We start from the raw sequence: 27,801 nt of genomic DNA on the forward strand, positions 1-27,801 counted from the left end.
GCCAATAAAGCAAGATGAGCGCCGCAACCCCAGTCGGTCACGACTGGACCTAATGGTCAGGGGTCCCTTTACCTTTACCTAAATAATTGCAGGCAGTTTCCGGGTGGGATGAAGTGAGGTCCTGCCAGACTTAAGGGGTCAGCAAACTTTTTCAGCAGGGGGCTGGCCCACTGTCCCTCAGACCTTGTGGTGGGCCAGACTATATTTTGAAAAAAAAATGAAAGAATGAATTCCTATGCCCCACAAATAACCCAGATGCATTTTAAATAAAAGGACACATTCTACTCATGTAAAAACACGCTGATTCCCAGACCATCCTCAGGCCAGATTTAGAAGGCGATTGGGCCGGATCCGGCCCCCAGGCCTTAGTATGCCTACCCATGCCTTAAGGCAGCCTTTCTCAAGCTTGGGTCCCCAGATGTTTTTGGCCTACAACTCCCATCATCCCTGACCACTGGTCCTGTGAGCTAGGGATCATGGGAGTTGTAGGCCAAAAACATCAGGGGACCCAAGGTTGAGAACCACTGCCTTAAGGCGACTCTACCCTTTCTAGAGGCATCTTCTATATAGCTCGGCTAAAAGGGAGCTGTCCATGGTGCTGATCTGTCTTAAGCTGTCTGACTTGACTGAAGTGTTTGTTTGTTACTGCTTCCTGTTCCTCTGCAAGGTTCAAACCCCAGCCGAACAGGATATAAGCCCTTTCCCCCAATTCTATCAGTAAAGACAACTTTCAGAATCAAATGCAGAGAGCAGGATCCATGTGTAGAAGCTGGCTTATATGAGGTGGACACAGGCATGCTAGAGTAACTGCGTTAACCAAGCAGCTAATGAATGCATAACCCCATGCAAGCCAGCATGAAGAGTTGCCCACTTGACAGCACCCATCTGCATGTACTGTTACTGGAAATGCACCTTTCGCTGCTCCTGGAATTCACAAGGATCAGAGTAAAAGAATTCAAGTGGCTATGTTCCTCTGGGGTAGGCTTGGAAACAAACTCTGAAATACAAGGTGAAAGAGGATTCGTGGCTTCTCCACCACCTTCCCTCATCCCTCAAAGCAGTCTCTGTGCCCCCTAAGCAATCCCTGCTGCCAGAAGCTTGCGCAAGTCGTGCTGGCTGGTGGCTCTGCATTGTCAGTCTCTCCCATCACTGCTGGCCAAGGATTAAGCTCCACAGCTTTGCTTGCTAAATGCAGCAACAATGCTGTTTGCCACATGACTGGCTAGAGGCATCCTTAAGCAATGGAAGCCACAAAAAGCTGTGCCCCAGTTGGCTCTGGGTATGCCTTTTTGACCAACCCCAATGAAACTGGGCAAAAGGACTGAGCGGTAGCTCCCAGGACCAAACCTGAGGCTATTTTTACACTGGGCAAAAATATGTACTTCTGGTGAGACAAAAGACAAAAGAGGTCCACGCAGTAGCAGCTGTCTCCTACTGCTATACTAGCCTAGGCTTGCCGTACATCAGGAAAATTCTGTCCTGGTTTTCGGGTGTAAAAATCAGGAGGGAATTTTGCTGAAGTGACAAAATGTCAGGGGAAACCCGGATGTATGGCAATGCAATGGGAAAAAGCAGTGGGAACAGCTCAAAATCACTATTTTTGGTGTAGGTTTCTCCCAATTTTGGTGGTTTTCTTAAAAAGTCTCACCGACTTTACTTTCTGAAATATGGCAACCCTATGACTTCTTAATCAAACCAGGGCAGGGTGAGTTCTTACAGAGTCAATGCATGTAAAGACAGAGTGTGATATAGCTATTAGGGAGGGGGGGACACTGCCCCATTTGCCTTCATGGCAAGCCGCAATTAACTAAAAATATGAATACACACACACACACACACACACACACACACACATACATGCATAAATACACATATAAAACGTGCAGACATTGTCTGTTGTTCAGGTTTGTCCAAATCTTCCAAGGAACTCTCTGACTTATGATCAGATTTCCTTTTATCTGAATCATCACTAAGAACACAACTGTGGTATTATTATTATTACTAATATTTATACAATTTATACACCACCCTATACCTGGAGGATGGGATGCGGGTGGTGCTGTGGTCTAATCCACAGAGCCTAGGGCTTGCCAAACAGAAGGTTGGCGGTTTGAATCCCCGCGCCGGGGTGAGCTCCCGTTGCTCAGTCCCTGCTCCTGCCAACCTAGCCATTCAAAAGCACGTCAAGTGCAAGTAGATAAATAGGTACCACTCCAGTGGGAAGGTAAACGGCGTTTCTGTGCGCTGCCCTGGTTTGCCAGAAGCGGCTTAGTCATGCTGGCCACATGACCCAGAAGCTGTCTGCGGACAAACGATGGCTCCCTCGGCCTATAGAGCGAGATGAGCGCCGCAACCCCAGAGTCGTCCGCAACTGGACCTAATGGTCAGGGGTACCTTTACCTTTATACCTGGAAGTCTCAACTACTCAAATGGGGCTGCAATCCAAACTGCCTTTGTGCAAGCTAGAGCTGTGGGTTTGGACTGAGGATAGATACCCCTCCCAGCCACGCTGGCCTCTGCCCTTGTAGTGATGCCAGCATCAATCTGATGTGCAACTGTTCTGGTGTGCCGCTGGCAGGATCCTCATCAGAGGCACCCACAGAAAGCCCACAAATGGGATGTTTCAAGGGTAGGGCTGAGATGGCCCAGGATCTGCTGGATCCCAAATTCAGTCCTACTGTTTGGGCCCAATTTGGACCTGATTGCTGCACCAACTCCAGTGATTTGCCTTCCTAAGCCTTCAGTCCTGTTTGAATGGCAAGGCTGCAGATGCAACCCTGCTGTTCCCTGGCTGCGGTCTGGATTGCCGTGTAAGGCCCCTATCCTCACTTAATGCAAAAGAATGTGTATTTTGGCAATTACTACTATGAAGGATTCATTTCTACATGTGCTGTGAGACATATATTAGAATTAATTGAAAATAACCATGTTTGCAGGGTGTATGCTGCATGTGTCAAGTTATTAGCTGAGTGATGTAGTTACCCTGTGCATTTCATCAGCATCATCTATTTGCATATACTAGATAGTAAAACTGAACACATTTCTTTTTTTTAATGCAGCAACCCAGAAATAAAGGAAGACCAATGCGAGCTAGGAATGCCTAGGGTTTCTTAAAATTAAAAATGATATTGTAAAGTGTTTATACCATACACATTTCAATACCATTTAGAAGTGAGTGGGTAATTAGCCTAAGGAAAATTTAATTAAGATAGCAAATAATATGTTGTACCATAAGAAGAAAGAAGTGTTGTTGTATCTGCAGTGGGAAAATGTAGTTTATGTACACTGAACATTCCCCTCTAGCTTGACAGTGTGAAAAATCGCCATCTCTTCAGTGACAGCTGGTAAAACATCAGGCTTCAAGACTAGTGTTAATCTACCTATCTATTGCCTGATTTTTCTTTTTTAAAAAACAGCCTCTAAGATGTAAAAGGAGCCCTTGTCTCTCCTTCTGGCTTCTACTTATTTTATCATTGCTGTCATTATCGTTTACAACATACCAGCATTATTTACAATTAGTACAATGAACCTGGCACAAATCCTTCTTCCAGTAAGGATGGCAGTCTAAATCTGGTAAGGAACAGGGAATAACATGGGTGTGCAGCCGCTGAATAATAAAATATGAAATGCTTTTTATTTGCCAGCTCTAGCAGGCCAAGACAAGGCTGGTGCATCTATCTTTACCTTTCCCCCTTACTTACAGAGACAAAATACACAGCGATTGAAGAAAGAAGGCCACCAGCATCACGGCAGATGATGGTGACTGACAGTTTCCTGCTAATCCAGGAGGAAACAGAAAGAGCAAGAAGATTAAAGGATTCCCAGAAACATAAGATAGCCAGCTCTACAGAAAATAGCATTCACTTCCAATTACCGTACATTGTGCTGTTAGGTTAAAAGTTAAAAAAAACAAAATAAAAAGCAACAGGGGAAAGGAATAAGAAAACTTCTTGAGGAAATTCTGTACAACACTGCTCCAAAAACATACCAAAAGGACCAACATTATGTAGTCCCAATGACTACCACTTTTGTTTGAAGCCCATAGATTGAAACAAAAATAAAATGTCTCAAAGGATAGTCCTCCTTCTGCAGTGAAAGAGCATGTCTTTTTTTTAATTCTATATCATTTGCATATAAAAATACACTACAAAAAATATTAGAACCCTTTATAGTAAACAAATACATTTTATGAACGGAGAAGTCACATGCAGTAGCAAAATATATTTAAGGTAAATATGGCTGACCTTTCTGATGAGGTATGTATAGCATGAACCATGCAATCCTATACTCACTTACTTGGGAGTAAGGCTCAGCAAACCCAGTGCAATATTTCTGAGCAAACATGCACAGGATTGCACTGTTAAAACCTAAAATTACCATTTTAACTAATAGGAAATACGAGTGAAAGGGTTTCTCTTTCCCCTTACTTTAAGAAACTGGGCTGAGGTGAACGACAAGGCTGACTGGATGGGTAGTTGGGTCTTTCTTCAACACTGACAATGGGGCAATGTACTCAAGGGCAGTCGGCTAGCTTAAGTGTCACAGGGTAGGGGCCAGATGGCACATACAGCTCAGTCTGCTTCCTGTCCCTCAACATCTGTTGCCTGAGGCAGCTACCTCATTCTGCCTAATGGTAGAGCAGGCCCTGTGTGGCAGCATGCAATATCAAAGGGTAAGCCAAACCTAAGTTGCACTGCTTAATTTACAGCACACACATTACACACAACCACAAATATAATTTTGTATTCAGTTAACAAAAAAGTTTTTGGTTTAATATTTCATGTTAAGGGTTTTCTATTTTACCTCCAAAATGCTGGGAAACTGTAACTACTCAGAGTCATGCCCTCAACAGATGCATTATTCAGGCAATATTGATACAGGTTCCCCATTTGTGGAATGCCCTCTTTAGTGAGGTGCATCGGTCTCCATCATTATTAACTTTCAGCAACAATTTAAAAACATCACCCAGACACTTGGTGGCTGAAGAATACTGTTCCTGGCAACCCTGAGATCAGGAGATGAAATGATGTTTTTAACTGCAACTACTTTTAGTATGTTTTTAACTATGACTGCTTCTAGATTTTTTAACTGCAATTGTAATCAGAATGTTCTAACTGCTTTAGAATGTTTTCGTATTTAAATTGTGTTTGCCACCCTCGGCTCCTTCAGTATGAAGGTGGGATATAAATCCAATCAATCAATCAATCAATCAATCAATCAATCAATCAATAGTATGGTTTCCTATCTACTATCTTGAAGCCAGAAGACAACCAGATGTAGAAGGATCAACCCAAATCCCAGATTTGCCTGCACTGAAGTAGACACATGAAGTCTGCGAAACTGAAGCTACCATTCCATGCTAAAAGTAGCCAAGTGGTAGCCAGCAAATATCAGCCATGTAACAGTTAGAAAGGAACTGCTAGCCACTGCCCCTCCAAAAAACCTGGGGTAACTCATGCCCTGGTTATCTCCCGCTTGAACTACTGTAATGTGCTCTATGTGAAGGTGTCTTGGAAACTACAATTAATCCAGAGTGCGGTTGCCAGACTGGTGACTGGAGAGGCCACCAGGACCATATAACACCGATCTTGAAAGACCTACATTGGCTCCCAGTACATTTTTGAGAACAATTCAAAGTGTTGGTGCTGATCTTTAAAGCCCTGAACAGTTTTGGCTCGGTATACCTGAAGGAGCATCTCCACCCCCATCTTTCAGCCTGGACACTGAGATCTACATAGCTCCAAGGACCTTCTGGCAGTTCCCTCGCTGTAAGAAGTGAGGCTACAGGGAACCAGGCTGAGGGCCTTCTCAACAGCGGTGCCTGCCCTGTGGAACGCCCTCCCATCAGATGTCAAGGAGATGTGTAACTATCTGACTTTTAGAAGACTTCTCAAGGCAACCCTGTATAAGGAAGTTTTTAATGTTTAATGCTTTATTATGTTTTTGTACAGTATATGTTGTAAGCTGCCCAGAGTGGCCGGGGCAACCCAGTCAGATGGGTGGATGATGATGATGATGATGATGATTAAAGCCTGAGTATATGCTCTGCTCCCAAGGCTAAGGTTTCTTACATTTCCCTGATAACCAGTTTCAGCACCACCTATGGCATCTGCCTAAGGCCCCAAGGCAAAAAAAAAGACCTAAGGGACAACGTGTCTGCTTTCAAGATAATATTCTGTGCCTTCCATGAAGAAACCTTGCACGAGAATCAGCCATACATGTAGCTTCTCCTGAAGCTCAGTTTTGAAAGAGCAATGGCTCAGGCTTATTGAACTAGGTTATTTTAGAAAGATGTTTTATCAACCACCAACAACCTCAAGTATAAAATAATTTTTCCAACTAATGACCAGCAGGATGACGTTTTTTAGTTCTTATCAGAAGCCCGCAGTCCAGTTCTGTGAAGAAAAAATTCATCAGTGACAGTATGAGAAGATTAAACCTCTTCCAATAGTGAAAACTGGCAGAAAATAAATAAAGCTGATAAATGATGGCACTTGCGAGTGAAGGTGCTGCAGATTTTACAAGTATTTATGGTTTTGTTCATAATGAAGAGGAAAGATTGAGAAACATATCTGAGTTCTGAATTTATATAGAGGTATTCTCCATACATATAAGTTTGCAGTAACCATATGAATATGAACAAAAGGAAATAAACCAAGGGCTTTGCACTCGATGATTGAGAAAAGGGTTTGGGAGAAAGATCTTTTTTCTCGTAGCAGAGTTAGCACAATGGCGATAGCTCCAAGCACATTAAAACTTGGTTAGATTTTACGTCTTCTCTAATCCACCTTTAAACAAACATTCCCCATGAAAATACTTAGGCTTGAATGAATAACAAGAATCTTAGCTTTGCAAATAAGTGAAACTCACAGAGTTTCCAGAAGTTATAGCAAACATGCAATCTTGGGTTAAAAAAAAAATGCAGACTTTAAATCTGTTTTAGAGAGATTCATTTCACTTGCAGGGAGCCATGGCTGCATGGCTCCTCCTTTGCATGCTCCCAGAAACACAGTGGGAAGCCAGTGGGAGGAGGGAGCAGAGACTGCTGAGAGCAAGCTAAGCCCTACTCACAATGGTAACTTGAGCTCAAGGCTCAGGTTAACCCTTTCTCTCTCTCTCTCTCTCTCTCTCTCTCAAGTGAGAGTCAATAACTGTATACAGTGGTACCTTGGTTCTCAAACTTAATCCATTCCAGGAGTCCATTCAACTCCTGAAACCGTTCGAAAACCAAGGCACAGCTTCTGATTGGATGCAGGAGCTTCCTGCACTCAAGAAGAAGCCGCGTAGGATGTTCGGCTTCTGAAAAGCGTTCGCAAACTGGAACTTACTTCCAGGTTTGTAGCGTTCGGGAGCCCATTTGTTTGGGAGCCAAGCCATTCGAGTACCAAGGTACCATTGTATTACAACACTTGAGGCTACCTGAAAGTTTCTTGCGAGAAGACTACATAGTTTTCCAGTTACATGCGTAAGGCATAACTATGGATCACAAAGTACAGACAGACTTGATGTAAAACTTAGTCAAGGGCTTCAGAAAGCATATGTAGCTCTGTCCATAACCTTTCACATATTGCTGTGCTGTGTACATAGGCTTTTAGTCCTGACCACATGATAGAATGCTGCACCTCAGTCATAGTAATACGGGTTGGGAGAAAGGTCACACAGGGTAAACTGCCACAGCATAAGAGCCCAAGTTTGTGCAGAGTTAGGTCAGAGAGCTCCCCCAAACTTAGGCCTTGAAAGTACTGTAGCTTATGGACTATATAGCTTCCTTGCTCCTGAGATCGGAAACTTTCTGTTGCACAGTAGGTTCTTTGTCTCACCCTCAAGGAAGAGAGACATGGCTGCATGCATAAACTGAATATTTTACTTAGTATCATCAGGCGTTACTGGTTACAAGAGAAGCAAGGAGGAAAGTGAATGAGAAATTGCAACTCACAACACAGGAATCCGGCTGCTGAGCCCACCTACCCATTCTACTTCCAGATACATTAACCCCTTAAGTGTGTCTTTGTCTTCTCTGAGTACAGTGGGTGTTAATTAAAGACTGTTGCTTACTCCAGCAGACCCTTGGGAACTAGCTCAGAACCGCAGGGCTCCTTGAGGCATTGACTTCTTTCGCAACTCCTAAGAGGACTGCTGTGGCCTAGAATTTGGCTGATTGATAAACACACCATTTTCTTATCTACTTAGTTCAATGGAAAGCTCTCCTCAGATTAAAATTAATATTTCAATATGCAAATTGCACTTTGCAAAATTTCAGCTCAGCTCTAAACAACCAACAATAACTGAAAACAGCAGTTTCTTGCACAGCCTGCCTCTCGCTGAATACAGGGAACTGGATTGGTCACCCGTGCTGGAAACAGATGCTGGAAATTTTATTACGATTTGCCTCACATCAGCTGGGAACAGGATTCTGCTTGTTACTGGATTGAAGATCAACAACAATGGAGAAAATTTTTACTGATGTGTCACCTTTCATGACTGTTCAGCTTTAAAGTACAACTAAAGAATTTAGGGTCTGAACTCTTGTGTTTTTTGTTTGTTTGGAAAAAAACGTGTTCTCTATAAAATGAATGGATAGTTTACTTTCTGGAAACGTCACTAAACACCTTCTATATGGACTCGCTATTTAAAAAAGGGGGGAGAATGTGAATACATTAAAGGGTTAGGCCATGGGTAGGCAAACTAAGGCCCGGGGGTCGGATCCGGCCCAATCGCCTTCTAAATCCGGCCCGCGGACGGACTGGGAATCAATGTGTTTTCACATGAGTAGAATGTGTCCTTTTATTTAAAATGCATCTCTGGGTTATTTGTGGGGCATAGGAATTCGTTCATTTTTTTTTCTTTCCAAAATATAGACCGCCGTCCACCCCACAAGGTCTGAGGGACAGTTGACCGGCCCCCTGCTGAAAAAGTTTGCTGACCCCTGGGTTAGGCTGTGGGCCATCCTTTCTTCTGTGATTGAGCAATTACTCACAAACATAACCCCAGTGAAGTGAAAGAAGCCTGGAATGGTTTTTATTTTCTTGAGTTGACGAAAAGAAACCATTCTGGAAGTCGCCTAACAGTAACTTTACAGTGCAATGCTGTACATTTGTGCGGCTTTGCTCCATTTGGGATGTTGTTGTTGTTTAGTCGTTTAGTTGTGTCCCACTCTTCATGACCCCCTGGACCAGAGCACACCAGGCACTCCTGTCTTCCACTGCCTCCCCCAGTTTGGTCAAACTCATGCTGGTAGCTTCGAGAACACTATCCAACCATCTCGTCTTCTATCGTCCCCTTCTCCTTGTGCCCTCCATCTTTCCCAACATCAGGGTCTTTCCCAGGGAGTCTTCTCTTCTCATGAGGTGGCCAAAGTATTGGAGTCTCAGCTTCAGGATCTGTCCTTCCAGTGAGCACTCAGGGCTGATTTCCTTAAGAATGGATAGGTTTGATCTTCTTGCAGTCCATGGGACTCTCAAGAGTCTCCTCCAGCACCATAATTCAAAAGCATCAATTCTTCGGCGATCAGCCTTCTTTATGGTCCAGCTTTCACTTCCATACATCACTACTGGGAAAGCCATAGCTTTTACTATACAGACCTTTGTTGGCAAGGTGATGTCTCTGCTTTTTAAGATGCTGTCTAGGTTTGTCATTGCTTTTCTCCCAAGAAGCACGCGTCTTTTAATTTTGTGGCTGCTATCACCATCTGCAGTGATCATGGAGCCCGTTTGGGATATACCAGGCCAATTCACTGCAGGTCTTTTAGTGGGCACAACATTTGCTTGTTTTAGATGCACCTTTCTTGCTGTGCCCCCCAAAGTAGGCTTCAAACAGCTTAAAGATTAAACGTGTGTGTTTTCTGTTTACTATTTGGTTTGTTGCTACTGAGGAAAAAGCTTCTGCAACTTTGTTTATGCATATAACGAAGTATGATAAGGTCAAGTGCTTTTTCGCCATCTGTTCCCCACTCTGCTATGGATATCACCCTTCGTGAAAAGCAGCCTCTCTCGCGGCGCAGAGTGATTGCTTCGTGCAAAATACCAGTAGCCTAACTGTGCAGCCGCGCCTGCTGTGCACACAAACGTGTTCCCTTCGCTGAACTAATTTGTATCTGCTGGGCCAGCTTAATGCAACGCTTCCTTAGCATCCCCCTTGCCAACTGTGACAGCTGCTGCAAGGAGACCTGTGGTGTATGCAAGGCCCCTTCGTAGCCTCTCTCAGTTGTGTCTGCACCAAAACATCACAGGGTAGTACGCTTCTGTAAAGCACATGGATGTGCTCCGGGAAAGTATATGAAGCGTTACAAACGATGGTTTTACACAAGAATACTCAGTAAAAAGGGGACAACTTTAAGCTATGTTTTGCAAACATATTCTATCAACTTACTATGACAATATAGTCCCTTCCATCCTCTGAACGAGACACACAGACTACCTATGCTAACAGAAAAATGCAATTTTTTCAGACAGATATAAAAGTCAGTCACACAGAATAATAACATTATTTCGACATAGTTACAAGAGTTTAGAACTGGGTAGTCAAATGGTCCGGGATTTTCTAGACATTATCTTGTTTCTTCAAGCTCTGTCAACTTGGTTTTCTGAAGCTTCTTGCATGCAATTCTCTATGCACCTGCATTGATATTATTATTATTATTATTATTATTATTATTATTATTATTATTATTAGTATTAAATTTGTCAGTCACTTTATCTTGCCCAGGGCAACCCAAAGCAACTTACAACCAAAAAACAGGCCAAAAAACCCACAACTCCCACATAGATACATTAAAACCAAGTGGAAAGAAAAATACACTAAAAATATCCCACTCAAAAATGTATTTTGAAAAATATGAGGAATCTTATTCTCTTCTATATCTATATTCAAATGGCACTATTTAGAATCTGAGAACGGGGGGGGGGGGCGGTACACAAAAGCTGGAGGCACTTTTTAGATGGCAAATCCCACTGAATTTAGCAGAACTAACTTCTGCAAAAATGTAAGATAGGAAAGGCAGGCAGGCCATGTTCGATAAAATGTACATGTCATCCTGAAAATAAAACAGAATCTCTCATACAGAGGATACATTTAGAAACCTGTAATTTTATGTGATTATCTGCAAGAAATGCTGTTTGCAAAAATAGTATGCTAGAAATACTCTTATGCTGAAATACAAAATGCATATACATAATTTACATGTAAAAGGGAAGGGAAACTGTTTTGTTATAGTCCTAGAACATTCTTTATGCTTTTTGGAATATACAACACTTACACTTTAGGACAAGAAAATGAGAGGAATCTTGCATTTTATTTATTGGATATATATTCCCTTTGACTCCCTGAAAAGGCTTAAATCATAATTATAAGCTCTTCTGTGCAAAATCTGATCAACATCTGCAAGATAAACAGCAATAAATCTGAAACAAGCATGAGAACTATGCATGTAAGCAGCTTCCAACAATTTAATGAAAATTTTAACTCTCCACAATTGCCTCTCTCCTCCATTTCAGAAGTCATATTCTGATTATGACTTGGATAAGGTTCAAATTCACTAAGCACCTTTGGTAAAGGTAAAGGGACCCCTGACCATTACGTCCAGTCACGGATGACTCTGGGGTTGCGGTGCTTATCTCGCTTTATTGGCCGAGGAAGCCGGCGTACAGCTTCTGGGTCATGTGGCCAGCATGACTAAGCCGCTTCTGGTGAACCAGAGCAGAGCACAGAAATGTTGTTTACCTTCCCGCCAGAGCGGTACCTATTTATCTACTTGCACTCTGAAGTGCTTTCAAACTGCTAGGTGGGCAGGAGCAGGGACCAAGCAACAGGAGCTCACCCTTTCGCAGGGATTCAAACCGCCAACCTTCTGATCGGCAAGCCCTAGGCTCTGTGGTTTAACCCACAGCACCACCAACATCCAAAGTACCTTTGATAGCAAGCTATTATTTATCAGCCCTATCACAATATAGATAATTACCTCTGCTACTGATATGTATGTCAGCCATTTTGAATACACAAAAAACAATCCACAGCTCTGAGATTTTCAGTATCACTGATTCCAATTCAAAGTGTGTGCACAACTGCATATGAACGTTTTATTATTATTATTAGTAGTAGTAGTAGTAGTAGTAGTAGTATACCCCACCCATCTGGCTGGGTTTCCCCAGCCATTCTGGGTGCCTTACAGCATATATAAAACATGGTATCAAAAAATATCAAACAGTTGAAGCATCTGCTGCATTGTTAACAAACAAATGAAGTCTCTAGATCTGGGAGGTTTGACATCTTTTTCATTTAAAATTATCTATCTATCTATCTGTCTATCATCTTCCAAGTATTACCTTGAAAGTGTTTTATGAGTTATCTGCTGCTAGGAATGGGAGAAAAATGTACTATGTGGTTTGTTTTAGAGTACTATCGTACACATTCCTATTCAGAAGCAAGTACCATTAAATTTAATGAGACTTACTCCTAGGTTAAGTGAATATAGGATTGCAATCTGAGGCATTATGAAAGAGAAGAATGGAATTAAACACACAATTGGCATTTTAGAGATGGACTTGTGTTTAATGTAACATAAAGTTCTGGCTTCAACATTTGCTCAGATGTACTTTTTGGCAAAAGTGCAATCCGCAACTAGTGCAAGTTTTTGTGTGGCAACTGTTATATTAAAATTTAAATTATTTCTAGTAATAAAAACCTTGCTTTAATAACTTCAGAAGCAAATAAATGCTGGCAGAAAAAGAGAACTTATTTTGAAAGAAGAAGATCTTAGTAATTCTCTAGAGAAAGAAAGAAATACTGCATACTTTGTGCAGAAGCAAAGCATAGATTGCGCTTTACTTCTGTGTTATACAGGTTACTCTCAAAGGGTTAGACAGCTTGATTATAAGAAAATAGTGTCATAATATAACCTTTGTATTAATGGCAGTAAAATATGGGAGATGCTTTTTAAACCTGTGTTTGGCTGATCTTTGGGGCCATAAAAGGAAGCTGCAGTTCATGCAACAATAACTTTTACCGATAGCAGCAGCCGGATATTACAGTCCTCAGATGTAAATTTTATGAAAAAGAACATTATTATGAACTTTGCAGACAGTTATTATGTCTCATTTTCAGCTGTTTAGCACAGTTCCGAAGAGGTTTCAGCTAATGAATGCAGAATGAGATATAAAATTATTAGAAAGCTCTTAGTTTGAGTTTAGCACTGACAGGTTAGCAAATTTTACACACACACACACACACACACCTTTGACAGGTTACATTTTATGGTCAACTAGTGATAAATGTTGAAAAAACTATAAGATTGTTTCCCCTTACACCAAGCCAAAAACATTTGTTTACCATGCCATGACCCAACCATTCTAAGTAGTTTTGCCGTATTGAAAAGCTAGGGCTGAATTAGGTGTTGGGAGTGCAGCAAAGCAACTGAAATATTCATTTCCTTACATGCCAACCTCTGACTGACTCTCTCTGACCATATTCTCAGCATATCAATTTTCACTGTGTGAATTGACCACTTAATGAGTATTCAGGTTCTGTAACAACAGCAAACAGGCATAATCTGTGTAGCTATTGCTTCTTAACAATTTTTAGCCTATTCATGCCTGAGGGGAGTGTGGCCCAATATCTTAGTAACACAGTACATATAAACTTTGCCCTAGTTGTATGGGATCTTTATTTCCTCAAGCTGCTCCTTTATGAATGAGTGAATTTTTTTCTCTCATAGAAAACTCATGTTGCTAGTTGCTATGGTAAGATCTGAGAGCTCCCTGTATCTGTTATGTTGTTTAAAGGTATCTCTCAAAAAAGCATGTCTTGAATAGAAATGAGTTTATTATTAAATAGATTTAGCAATAGTAGTTCCCTTCTACAGCCTGCACCTACTAATAGCAGACTCTCCTGAACCTTGACTTCTAGTTCCTTCAAACCCAAAAGGGAGATGTACAGTCACAAGTAAATAGTTTTAAGCACAACACATTCCTAAACTGGCTAAGAGAGTGCTAGACTTATTAATTCCCCACCCTATACAGTCGTACCTTGGAAGTCGAATGGAATCCATTCCAGAAGTCCGTTCGATTTCCAAAACTTTCGAAAACCAAAGTGCGGTTTCTCCTGCAGCCAATCAGAAGCTGTGGAAGCCCCATCAGACGTTTGGCTTCCAAAAACAGTTCGCAAACTGAAACACTCACTTCTGGGTTTGCGGCGTTCGGGAGCCAAAATGTTGAAGAACTAAGCTGTTCAAAAACCAAGGTACGACTGTATTTCTTTTATATGTGGATTCAAGATTTTCTGCTTTTAATAGTATATCAATAACAGCAAGACAATGTGTTCCCTACCCCACAAATAGTGGTAAGTTCCAGTAGCGATGCTACAGGATTTAGACCCTTTAAGTAAGCACTGGGGACTTACGGTGTCTTTGTGATATTAGTTTTATTTTACAAATATATAAGCAGCCTGTGTTGGAAGCAAACATGCACTCCTAAACAGGGAGCAGATCTTCTAAGTCTGCATTCACAAACCCTGTACCCCCACTGAATTTCATAAAACGCACTAAACACACCAACATACATCTCAAAATTCTGCCATTCTTTGATGGATTCTCTTGCCCTTCAAACTGAAAAACCTGGCTCCAAACTATTTCAATGTCTGGGCCCCTCATCTCTGAACGATGTAAGGGCCAGATCCTAGTCCAATCACATGGGAGGTGGGCAGGAACAACCTATAATCAATGAGGATTACGCGACAAAATTCTCAGCCACCCGTTCACCATGCTTAAGATGACCAAACTCAGAACTGTACTGATGGTTCCAGTTCCACATATGGGCAGACCTTCAGCAATTTTTTAAAAAAAGAAATTGTAACAGAAGAATAAAAATGATATGCGGAAGGAATGTATTAATAAATTGCATGAGAATTTTACAGCAGATAGGGACCAGCATAACTAACGGAGCTTGTGAGCTGGAACGATGCATTAATTCATTTTTATTTTTAAATGTCTCTATATAATGCTTCAGGATGCATTAACTTAAGTTGCTCTTCTTTCAGGCTTTATTTAGGCCATGAAAACCACTCTGAAATTAATAAAACTCATAAACAAAAGCAAAACAAACATTAAATGGATGAGAAGGTAACATCTCTTGTGGTAGAGAATCTTTTTTAAAAAAAGTATATTCTTACTCACTTGGAACACTACACAGACGATCAGTATTCCACCTCTATCAAATCATAGAATTATAGAGTTGGAAGGGGACCCTGAGGATCATCTAGTCCAACCCCGGTAATGAAGGAATATGCAATTGTCCCATTTGGGGATCAAACCTGCAACCATGGCATTATCACCACCACCCTCTAACCAATTGAGCTAGCCAGGCCATACATTGAGATATAAGGCATTCTATTCACAGACCTCCATTCTAGCCGCTATTCTTGAATCTCAGTAGACGTACAAATCTGGATATATGTCACTTTGCCTTTCTTTTTTCTGAGGCAGTGCCCTTCGTGAGGAATTCCCTGCTCCACTGTTCCGTTCTCCTCTATTTGTGTTTCACTGGCATTTGAATACTCTTTTTAAAGAAGGAGAAAAAGCCTTCGATTCTGCTGTTGATCAATTTAATTAATTTATCATTACCTCCAGTTTCTGTGTTCGTTGTGCCCTGTGGGGTTTTTGTGTGTGCTGCTTTTAGCTTTTTTTTGCAACTGCTTTAATGATAACAGTATTTTGGTTTTGACCTTTGTGGTTTTATACTTCATTTGCAACCCCTTCTTGGAGTCGGAAAGCAGGATACTTTTCAAAGGCAGGGAAAAAGCAGGATGCAATATTTTTCTATAAACAAAATAACTAAATAAATTCATATTACGTTTAATATTAAACGGCTTGTGGTTTGGGGAAGAACTGCAGCTTGGTGGTACAGTAAATGCTTTTCATGAAGAAGGTTCCAGGTTCAGATCCTGACATCTTCAGATATGGCTGGGAAGACTCCTGCCTAAAACTCTGTGGAATTGCTGTCAGTCAATATAAAGATACTATCAAGCTAGACAGAGCCACGATCTGACTTGTATAAGGCAGTTTTCTATACTTCTGTGAGTTGCTGACCTGGCAGTTCTCAGCCTGATCTAAAACCTGTCAGAAAGGCTTACAGCATACTAAATGCAGAATTTCTATCAAGCACACAAGGGCTATTGTCAATGTAATCAAAGGTTACCTTTGCTGAAGATAACTTTTGATGAAGAGAGATTATACCAGGTGTTGCTGCAGAAGCCATCATTGTAAAAATTTCTCTTAGGTCACGGTATTGATCAAATGCGTAGTTGAGTAAAAACAACATGAAACAGGACTAGTATTTCAGCTACTAAAAGAGTCGAGGACCCTCCTACTACATCAACATGTGAATATGTAAAGCCGTTGGTCAGCAAAAACTGCAGTCATGAGTTATTCAAGCATCTCTTCCAAGAATTTTACCCCAATGATTATTTTTTTAAAATTGTTTTCAACAACAACAGTAACAACTTTTAACAGTTCCAAGCATAATTGCATGGGGGGGGGGCACTTGGAGCAGCATTTTCCATATTAAATTAATAATAAAAGGTATATGCAAATGCTGTGTTGCAGGTGTCTGCAAGTCTGCAAAGGGAATTGACTCAGGCAGAAGCACACTTCATTTTTAAGTCTCTGTGTTAAACCTTACCTGTTTAGGTATTCGAAAAAGGGTGTTCTTAAAGAATATATCTTTGGCCTGGCTCCATGTTCCATCAATGATAATGATCACATAGGGGTCAGGTGAGCTCAAGTCGACCTCTTCCAAATTTGCTGCTCCAGCTCCAGGATATAATATTAAGGTATTTTTATTTCTGCACACAGATGCCAGCTCAGGGTACCTACAGAAATATTGAAAAAGTGACTTTAGTGTTTTCTTTCTTTCTTTCTGAGGAGTACAAATATAGAACTTGCTCATCTTTTTCGATCCTGCCTATCCCATTTCACCTCATGATAAACCTGGATTCTAAGTATTCAAACATATGAAATCTGTTTAACATACTTAGCCCCACTGGCTTAGGAAACTTCAATTCTTCATTCATCGGAATGAAACTACTTATTTACAATCTTCCCCAAATAATTCCACCCAACACCATTTTCTCTCAAGGACTACCTAAATGCATGGGGAAAGAAACCTGTATATTGCACTCCTATTACCTTGGTGAATGAGACTGCAGAAAGCTGTTAGGCTTTGGAGGCAGAACAATAGTGGGGTGCAAGGAGCAGTGTGATGGACCAGACTTCCCCAGGAGAGGGACGGGAAACAAGCAAACCAGCTCTGCCAACCCCTCCTTTTTTGATGACTTCCCCACTGTTAGCAAGCAGGTATCTTCTTTCCTTAGAGACGGGTGGCGCTGTGGGTTAAACCACAGAGCCTAGGACTTGCCGATCAGAAGGTCGGTGGTTCGAATCCCCACGACGGGGTGAGCTCCCGTTGCTCGGTCCCTGCTCCTGCCAACTTAGCAGTTCGAAAGCAAGTCAAAGTGCAAGTAGATAAATAGGTACCGCTCCGGCGGGAAGGTAAACGGCATTTCCGTATGCTGCTCTGGTTCGCCAGAAGCGGCTTAGTCATGTTGGCCACATGACCCAGAAGCTGTACGCTGGCTCCCTCGGCCAATAAAGCGAGATGAGCGCCGCAACCCCAGAGTCAGCCACGACTGGATCTAATGGTCAGGGGTCCCTTTACCTTTTTATCTTCTTTCCTTGGCTGCCTTCATTAAACAGCTCTTTGATCTTTGGAAGTATTATTTTTTAATGCCCCAGTCAACCCCCTCTATTGGCTAGACTTGGAAGGCAACTGGGCATGGGGTCGGGTTGTTTAAACTCAAAATACACAATTTTCAACTTATGGTTTTTACAGGGTAACACATTCTGGAAAAAGATGTTCATAAAGGAACACCTGTTTTAAAAAACAATCGAACAATTCCCCGTTAGAGCATAATAACAATACAAGGCAAACTGATCCTAAATGCAGACAAGACTGTGTTTATCAATATCCATCTGTTTCAGAATTAAGGGACTGGTTCCATTTGCAATCTTCTCTTTAGGCTTTTTCTTTTACATTGCTCCAATTGTGCTAGCTTCCGGTGCCCCAACTCTTTCTCTCTCCCCCATAGCATTTTCCCCCTCTCTCTTTTTCTTCCCTATACTGTATATAAATTATTTCAACTCCCTCCCGAAATGTTTTAGTCAATCGGAGGGGGAAGTGGAACCTTGGTATAGTTTCTATTTCCCAAAACATCCTTCCCCCATTAAATCTATAAGTTTCATTTCCCTTTGGCAAATTCTCGGGCTTAACTTTGAACCCTCCTGTATAATGTAGACCTTTTCAAAGAGAAGAGCCCTAAAAAAATAAAGAGGAAGCAGCCAACCATTTTATAAGAAAGAAGAAAACATAAAATGGTGGAACAGTTTCATTCCTTCAGAGGCAGCAGAAACCATGTATGGGCATTAGGAAGTGGTGGTTGCTATAAAATGATCCAATGGCTGCATTCAGCTCTTAGATTTAGGAGCACCGAACAATGCATTAAACACATTTAATGTTGAATTGTTAATTTATATCTATGCCAGGATGTCTGCGTTCTCATCAACACAACTTTATGAATGGTCACAGTGCCTATTTTACATGCCTTTAACCTTGGCACAATTTTTAAATTTTTTTTTACATTAGGTTTCCCTCTGGTCTCACAGTTTACACTTTTTCCTCTACAGTTATATACACATTTGCCAGGATGCGATAAAACACACTCTAGCCCGCAAAGCTTGTGTCACAATACCTCTGTTGTTCTTTATGGTGCTACAGGGTTCCTTGTTGTTTTTTCTGCCACAGGCCAACAAGGCTTGATGGCTCCAGCCAGGATAGGGGAGGAGAAAGGCATGCCTCTTGCCCGCTCTAGCTAGTTTCTGTCAGTGGCGTAGCGTGGCGGGTGCAGGGGGGGCCGGCCGCACTGGCCGCAACATCTGGGGTTAGGGCAAATCCATGGGTTAGGGGGCGCAAATCCACGGGTTAGGGGGCGCAAATTACTTGCCTTGCCCCAGGTGCTGACAACCCACGCTACGCCACTGGTTTCTGTGACAACTTATAGTCCTAGCTAGTAGTGGGCGGCATGGTTCAGCAGCAGTACTCACCTGACCTCCTGACAGAGTCACTGTTGGTTACTGGGAGGTAGAGGGGTGAGGCAATAGAGAGGTCAGTGAGATCAGCAGGATCGCTTTGCCAACCTCCCTGTTGCCAGGGGCAGAGGAAGGAGGTGGGGGGTGCGGTTAGCCCCGGGTGTCACCACTGAGAGGGGTGACAAAATGCCGGACGGCACTCACTGTGGGGCCTGCAGTGGGAGAGACGTGGTGGCTTGGGCATGCACAGGCTCTGCGCTGCCCAAACGGTCTGCCTGCTCCATCTCCCCCCCCCCCAGCTGTAGGACGGCTGAGTGGGAAGAGGCAGGCAGACTCCAGAGGCCCTGCGGTGTGCCCCACCCCTGGGTGCGCCGCCCCAGGCGCCGGAGCGGCTTCCTCCGCCGCTGCCTGTTCCTCCTAGTAATCAGCAGCAACACAGCTGTCGGGAGGTCAAGGTAATAATAATAATAATAATAATAATAATAATAATAATAATTTATTATTTATACCCTGCCCATCTGGCTGAGTCTCCCCAGCTACTCCCCAGCTACCTCAATATGTCAGCTGCTACTTAGCTTACATTAAAATCGTAGAATTGCAGAGTTGGAAGGGACCATGAGGGTCATCTAGTCCAACCCCCTGCAATGCAGGAATCTTTATGCCCAATATGGGGCTCAAACCCACAACCTGAGATTAAGAGAATCATATTTTACCAACTAAGACGAGATACTTAACAGACCTGGAGAAGGCTATCAACTTAGCAAAAGAAACTGGTTTGATCATTCTAGAAGTCCTCCTTATTCACAAGCCATTCATCCCTGACCCAATCACACAGTAGTACAGTGGAACCTCGGGTTGCGAACTTGATCCGTGCGGGAGGCACGTTCGCAACCCGCGGCGTTCACAACCCGTAGCGCTGCGTCTGTGCACGTGCGGGTCATGATTTGCCGCTTCTGCGCATGCCCAAAGCGCAATTTAGCACTTCTGCGCATGCACAAGCATCGAAACCCGGAAGTAACCCATTCCAGTACTTCCAGGTTTGACGCGGTGCGCAACCCGAAAACGCGTAACCTGAAGAGTCTGTAACCCAAAGTACCACTGTATTAACTATTAAAATAAAAGCTTCAATGGTCTGCGTTTAACATAGAGATTACTTAAATTAACAACAAAAAAATCTGTCCTACTATATAAACCTATGCAGGAGTGAATCCATAGAAGACTGGAACACCATTATGAAACAAAGCATGAAACAAGGATATTGCAGTACCAAAGAGTGGCAGGTGTTTTAATAGTAAATCCCACTTCAATCAGAGTGGCTTCATCCTTTTTGAAGTTCCCAAGACTCAAGGAATCACAGGGAGGGGGAACCCCAAAATTCAACATTCCCCTGCCCCTCCAGATCAGAGCCAGATTTGTAAAGATCTTACATCTTGGGATGTAAAGGGAAAAATAAAAGTTGCATTCTATATACACATGTGATTTTCTTACAAAGAAAGGACTTTCCTCTTGAGCCTTATGTGCTTCAAAGAGGCTGAGAAAAGCCTGGCAGCTGCTTCAATGTAAACTGAGGACAAACTGAAAGCGTTGATTGAGGCAGAGGTACTCCACTTCAAGCATTTTCCAGCCGCTAAGGACTGAGCATTACTAAAAATAAATGAAAGTGGGTTTTGCGCCTTTATCGTAATCCTCAACTGATATGAGAAGCCAGAAGGAAATGTCTCCACAGAAGTGGTGCATGTTTCACAGAACTGGTCTACATACACAGGCACGTGCGCCATTCTTTGGTCCTCTCAACCCCAAAATGAACATACTTTTCACAGGCAACCTCGGCCCCCCCAGATGTTTTGGGACTACAACTCCCATCATCCCTAGCTAACAGGGCCAGTGGTCAGGGATGATGGGAATTGTAGTCCCAAAACATCTAGAGGGCCAAGGTTGCCTATGCCTGAGTTAAAGAGTCTAGATTTTTAATTTTTTAAAAACACATCTCTATAGGTACCAGATGAACCTCGGGGGGCAGAATTCATAAGTGGGAAGCAACAACTGATGAGGGCCTCTCCCTAACTGCTATCTACCCCATCTCAGACAGTATGGAAACCATGCAGAATGGTTTCCAAAGATCTTGGTGCAGAGCCAGGTTGATATGAGTATAAATGGTCCTCCATACATTTGTGGATGGTGTGTTGTGGCAAATTGATAAGAACCCAGACTCCTTTGCCGATATATCAGCAGAAGAATTTCCATTTAAGAATGCATATAGATACTTGTAGGGCGGTGTGGGAATTTTCAAAACCCATCTTGAAAGAGAGATTAAAATTCTAAGTCCTTTTTGTTTTGGAAGCCATATTTTTATTATATAGAACTACATTTTCCTTTGCCGCTTAGAATGCTGCTCTACTTTTAAGACAGGACTGAGACGGCCATGCAATTTCATCTAAGAAAGGGCAGGGATTTCATGCTATTCCTAGATATATTTTGCTTTCCTGAATCTAAAACTAAAATGTTGTCTGTTGTAATGCTAGTTGTGACTACAGACCAAGACTCCAGGTTACTTTTATCAGACTTATATTTCATAAAGAAAACCCCATATTATATTTGCCATTCTCTTCTATTTTTAGGCATCTCTTTTTGGCAAAAAGGAAACAAATATTGATAACATAGATAGGGATTACTCTCTGCACTCTGTCTCTAAATTTATATTTTTCCTAGGATAGTTACCATACTTATTGTCTATGGCCAATGCACTCAGTAAAATACATCACATAATTAGTTGGCACCATCACCACAAAACTGCTCTTGAGAGCTACATTTATTTTATTTTATTCAGATTTCCTCTATAGACATGAGCATTCCAAAAATGCTGCTTCCACCTTGAATTTGGAGAGGTAAACTCTTGCCCATTCTGCAAAGTCTCAGCAACTTTTCAATGTGTCCCCCCACTAAATTTGTTCATTTCCAATACATTTTTGTTGTATTTCAGCAGTTCAGTGCTGCAAGTTTATAGAAAACTTTTCAGATTGATTTTCAGGTTGATCTGTGATGAATTTTGAAGATTTAGATTTGTTTTGTTTTTTGTCTGCACAAAATATGAAGATTCTGTTCTTGTAAGTACCTCTGAAACATCAATAGCATTTTAATTTATTAAAATTAAAATTGAAGGTCTTGGGGGGACCTTTAAAAAGATGCCAAAATAATAAAAGGAGTGTATATATATATATATATATATATATATATATATATATATATATATGATATCAGAAAAACAAATGGGCTTATTTTAGCTTCATAAAAATAAAAATGCAGAACTATGATAATATAGAGAAATGGCTTTCAAAGAATTTAATTAGCACCAAAGTTTGCTTAACCAAGTGCAAAATCACCCTTAAAGCTCCAATAAAATAACTTAATGACATGAAAAATTGATTATTTTATTACTAATCTGTTGGTAGTGTTTGCTTTAAAGTACAGAGGAACCTCAGTTCCCGAATGCCTCCGTTGTTGTACGTTTCGGTTCTCAAACACCAAAAACCTGGAAGTAAATGCTTCCATTGTCAAATGTTTTTCAGAACCCGGACATGCGACATGGCTTCCACTGAGTGCAAGAAGCTCTTGCAACCAATGGGAAGCTGCGCCTCAGTTTCCAGACGGATTTCGGAAGCCAAACAGATTTCGTTAGAGAACCGAGGTACCACTGTATTAGGAAACTCTACTGTTCAACTGAAAAAGGATTGATGATTTAAAAAATGCTTGTAAAAATATCTCTTAAAAAAGTTAAATAAAACCTAGGATAATAGTTTCACTACTTCATCAGAACTTTCATGATGAATAATAGAACAAGCACTTGGCCAAAAATACACAATGATAATTAAATAAAGTATTATACATTACAGGATATAGCTTTATTTATTTATGGAATACTTTAAATTAAGCATGACGGTAAATATATAAAATGCTTGGTGTTTTTTCCCCCCTGTGCTATGAAGTTAATAACATTTCTTTGAAAAGACTTCTGCCAGAAGATTACACTGAGCAATAGTAGGCACACTATGAAATCTAAAATTTGATCTTGAGGTGCATGTTATGCTGCTTCAGTGTGCCTTTGGGCTGGGGCGTGCTTTGCTTCATTTCTCCATACTTCTCAAAACATCTTATCTTTCCTGCTCATACCATCACATTTATTATATCTCCAGCCCTTGAACAGACATTTCCAGCGCCTTTTCATTCAGTGGTTGTGACTCAGCGTCGGAATTCCTCAGGTGGCAATTCTCTAAATAGTGACAGACTAGGGAGTGCAATTACCTAGGTGTAAGCAGGATAAACTGGGCTAGAACTTCACTAAAGACAGAAGACAAGAGGTTTGTGCAAAGGGCACTCTGTTCTGAAGATGGCTCTGGTTAGAGGACCAAGAACTAGGGAGATACAAAGGATGCTAGCCATGAGTCAGAAAGGAGGGGGGGCTATTGGGTTATTGTTTTTATTTTTATTATGTATTTTGTGGTTTTATATCTTCATTTTGTTCTGTGAACCGCAGTGAGACCCCCAAGTATAGGGCGATATATTAATTCGATAAATAATGATAATAATAATAACCCAAACTGGTGGAAAACTCAGTAGATACAAATACCATGTGCGGTCTCTTATGAGGTAACAGCTGAACACTAAAAAAGAGTAGCTTAAAAGGGGTTGAGATGCCTTAGATTCCACAAGCAGGTTCAGGAGTTACTAATACTAATTCTTGCATTTATAGTTTATTACACAGGGTAGGCAACCCAAGGCCTGGGGGCAGGATGCGGCCCAATTACCTTCTAAATCTGGCCTGCAGACAGTCCAGGAATGAGTGTGTTTTTACATAAGTACAATGTGTGCTTTTATTTAAAATGAATCTCTAGAGTTATTTTTGGGGCCTGCCTGGTGTTTTTACATGAGTAGAATGTGTGCTTTTCTTTAGAATGCATCTCTGGGTTATTTGTGGGGCCTGCCTGGTGTTTTTACATGAGCAGAATGTGTGTTTTTATTTAAAATGCATCTCTGGGTTATTTGTGGGGCATAGGAATTCGTTCATTTTTTTCTTCAAAATATAGTCGGGCCCCCCACATGGTCTGAGGGACGGTGGACTGGCCCACAGCTGAAAATAGTTGCTGACCCCTGGTTTATTTCCTTGAGAAAAGAGAAGTAACTTGCATCCTGATCAGTAGACATCTAGATGATAACACATTGCCCAGAGCAGGGCTGGGCAATATCAGCTTTTCAACATGGCGGTGTATCACCAGCCAAACATCACGGTTTGGCGATATACCGCGATGTTGAAAAAACAATATGCATTGGCCTCTGCCCGTGAGACACTGGGTGAAACTGCCCCAGTTCTCACCTTGCGGCAGTTTCACCCAGGGGCTCGCAGGCTGTGACAACGCAGCATGTTTGTGCAGCTCAGCTGGGGATTGGGAAGGTCCCCACTTCCCAGCTGAGACAGCTCCAGTGCTCTAAACCACTGAGCCTCATGGGCTTGCTGATCAGAAGGTCAGGTCGGCAGTTCGAATCCCCGTGACGGGGTGAGCTCCCGTTGTTCTGTCCCAGCTCCTGCCAACCTAGCAGTTCGAAAGCATGCCAGTGCAAGTAGATAAGTAGGTATCGCTGCGGCAGGAAGATAAACGGCATTTTCATGCGCTCTGGTTTCTGTCACGGTATTCTGTTGCGCCAGAAGTGATTTATTCAAACTGGCCACATGACCCGGAAAGTCGGCTGTGGACAAATACCCTCTCCCTCGGCCTAAAAGCAAGATGAGCGCTGCAACTCCATAGTCGCCTTTGACTGGACTTAACCATCCAGGGGTCCTTTACCTTTACATATCTCTGGTGAAACCACCACCGCCACTCGTGAGTCCCTCTGCTAGCAGTGCCTGCTGGAGGAAGGGAGTTTTGACTCCCTCCAGTGGATCCTGCTAACAGAGGGACTCAGAAGCGTTGGTGGTTTCACCTGTGATATACCGCTGAGTGAAGTCAACATTGCAGTCTGCTCCTCATGGGCAAAAAATCGATATATCCCCCCACAGAGTTAGGAGATATGTGACTTAGAAGTTTGAAATGGATGCAAACCTGACGCAAAGCCAGAGTCTTATACTAGATGTGAACATAGGGTGGTATCCATGCATGGGCTACTCATGCAGTGAGAGTTTCCTCCCACTGCTCCCACCCCACACATCCCCTAAACCTTGTTCTGTGGGTTCCCCCAACCTGCCAAAACAAATTTAGGGGGTGCAGTGGTGTAGAGCAGGCAGGAGACAGGGGAAATTCTTACTGCAGGCATGGCCAAACTTGTCCCTCCAGATGTTTTGGGACTACAATTCCCATCATCCCTGACCACTGGTCCTGTTAGCTAGGGATGATGGGAACTGTAGTCCCAAAACAGGTGGAGGGCCAAGTTTGGCCATGCCTGTCTTACTGTGTGAGCAGACATTGTTTCATGTACGCAACAACTTAGGTGAATCCTACTCAAAGAAAATGGCAGTGAAACACACATTTATGTGAGGCACCGTCAACTTACTGGACAGAGATTATATATGTAGCAGATATATAGCAAAAAGCCAAGAAGCAGATCTGAAGGAATAAACAAACAGTAAATAAACAGGGCATTAGAGATGTAAAAAGAAGCAATGAGAATTGCCATTTGCTTGGGAGTGTCTAAAATTTGTTTTATTTCGTTTAGGCACATTGGAACATTAGTTTGCTTCACCTTCATTGTATGTGCACTATAAAACATTTAGCCAATTGACACAAAGTTAACTTACAATTACGAGTAACATCTCATAGAAGAAATGGAAGTTAAACTATCAGTGCTCCTTACCTGTCTTCACTGAAGCGACGACCAATCAAGACTTTGCATTTTTCTTCAGGTAGACAAGCAGCCAGAAGGGGTACAGTTCGTAGTACTCTACTTTCCTTCAGTTCATATGGTTATAAAAACAAAACAAAGAGATTTATGTCATTCTTTGAACACACGCAAAACTGGATTTGCCTGTATTATAAACCTGAAAACACTACGACTCACAGGAAAAGGAAGAAAACCTCTAAAAACCAGTATCTCTTGACAAAATAATGGTATATCTATCCCCGAACAATTGGGTCCGACCTATTACCAAGCAAACATATACCTGAACTTGAAAATGTACAAAGAAGGAAAACAAAAATATTCAGGAAATGAACCACACATACCTATATTTGTATTTACAGTATTTGTGCAATGCCTAATAACCATGTGCTGTGTGAAGCTTGCAACAATAATGTGTGTTGATTGGGAGATATGATAACATAGCTATTTCTAGCTGACAGAAAAAATAAAGTGAAGGAAAGTTATTTCACACTTAAAATCAGAAATATCTGCAAACCAATAATCAAAAGAGCTACAATGAAAGAAAGGAAGTATGTACTAAACGGCACTATTTTTCTCATCACAGGAGAAAACAGCAAACAGCTTGAGCAAACACAAACAAACACTAAGCTTTAGCATATAAGGTTAGAGACTGTCGTTGAGGTTGGTAACAGCTTTAAAAGTGACTGGATTTCACAGGGCTTAAGCCAGTTTTCACTTTATTTCCTGTTTGCTGAGCTAACTGCTAGTTGAACCTTTGCATTTCCCACAACCTTACTCACCTCTGCTGGATGCTGGATGATATACAAACAGGTGGAGACTTTCAGTGGGTGGACTGGCAAGAATGGACACAAACACACCTTCTCAGGACGGCTATAGGATAGAAAGGAGTAGAAATATATATATTTATAAGGTAAAGGTAAAGGTACCCCTGCCCGTACGGGCCAGTCTTGCCAGACTCTAGGGTTGTGCGCTCATCTCACTCTATAGGCCGGGAGCCAGCGCTGTCCGCAGACACTTCCGGGTCACGTGGCCAGCGTGACAAGCTGCATCTGGCGAGCCAGCGCAGCACCCGGAACGCCGTTTACCTTCCCGCTGGTAAGCGGTCCCTATTTATCTACTTGCACCCGGGGGTGCTTTCGAACTGCTAGGTTGGCAGGCATATATTTATAGCAGGAGTTAATATATAATGCAGTTTTATTATGTAACATGTGCATCTTTATCTGAGTGCTTTTCTGCTACGTTTGAAAAAACCCAAACAACTGTGTCGTTCTGTAGTGCTCTAAAACAAGCAAACAGACTCTTAGGTGAAAATTCAGAAACACTGAAGAGTTGGAAATATTTGACTTGTACCACATGTACATGCACCCTCCAAGCATAGTAATTTTTAAACGTGCCTGAACACACCAACTTCCACAGATATAAGACCATGTGTTCAGAAACCATACCTATCATTTAGGGTTAATCTACAGAGCACTGCTTCTGCCCTTACGTTTGTCATTGGGGATTGTACAAAAGAAGAGCTCAGAAGTCTGCATCTACCATTCATTCATTCTTCACACCAGAGAAACTAAATGAGGATGAATGGTTCCAGCAACATGTTCAAATCCTTGCCACAAAGGTCATCATGTAGCTTTCAGCAAGGCACCATCACTCAGTATGGCATAGATGTCAGCACTGAACCAACACATTGTACTGCCTGAGGTGGAATAGAAAATAGCATCTTCTCTCCCAAATCTTGGAGCATAGTATACAAGGTTGGCCAAGTTATTTTCCTCCAAGACGGAAAATCCCACAAGCACTTTCTC

General features: G+C 41.9%; 1 protein-coding gene and 1 long non-coding RNA gene across 2 annotated transcripts in view; one reads left to right on the forward strand and one right to left on the reverse strand.

Annotated features, from left to right (window-relative positions):
• Positions 1–4,091, forward strand: part of LOC310745052 — a 37,386-nt gene extending 33,295 nt beyond the window's left edge. The window contains exon 2 of the long non-coding RNA XR_014539865.1: positions 3,704–4,091. This is a non-coding gene — a long non-coding RNA (uncharacterized lncRNA). The remainder of the gene's footprint in view (positions 1–3,703) is intronic.
• Positions 1–27,801, reverse strand: part of DTWD2 (DTW domain containing 2) — a 90,649-nt gene that overhangs the window by 25,590 nt on the left and 37,258 nt on the right. Inside the window, exons 2-4 of the mRNA XM_083577150.1 lie at positions 26,776–26,866; positions 25,970–26,064; positions 16,668–16,857 (exon numbers count right to left, since the gene is read on the reverse strand). Coding sequence (XP_083433276.1) covers positions 16,668–16,857; positions 25,970–26,064; positions 26,776–26,866 — 376 coding nt within the window. The remainder of the gene's footprint in view (positions 1–16,667; positions 16,858–25,969; positions 26,065–26,775; positions 26,867–27,801) is intronic.

This window comes from Podarcis filfolensis, assembly GCF_964270895.1.
Source record: "Podarcis filfolensis genome assembly, chromosome: 11".
Classification (NCBI taxonomy): domain Eukaryota; kingdom Metazoa; phylum Chordata; class Lepidosauria; order Squamata; family Lacertidae; genus Podarcis; species Podarcis filfolensis.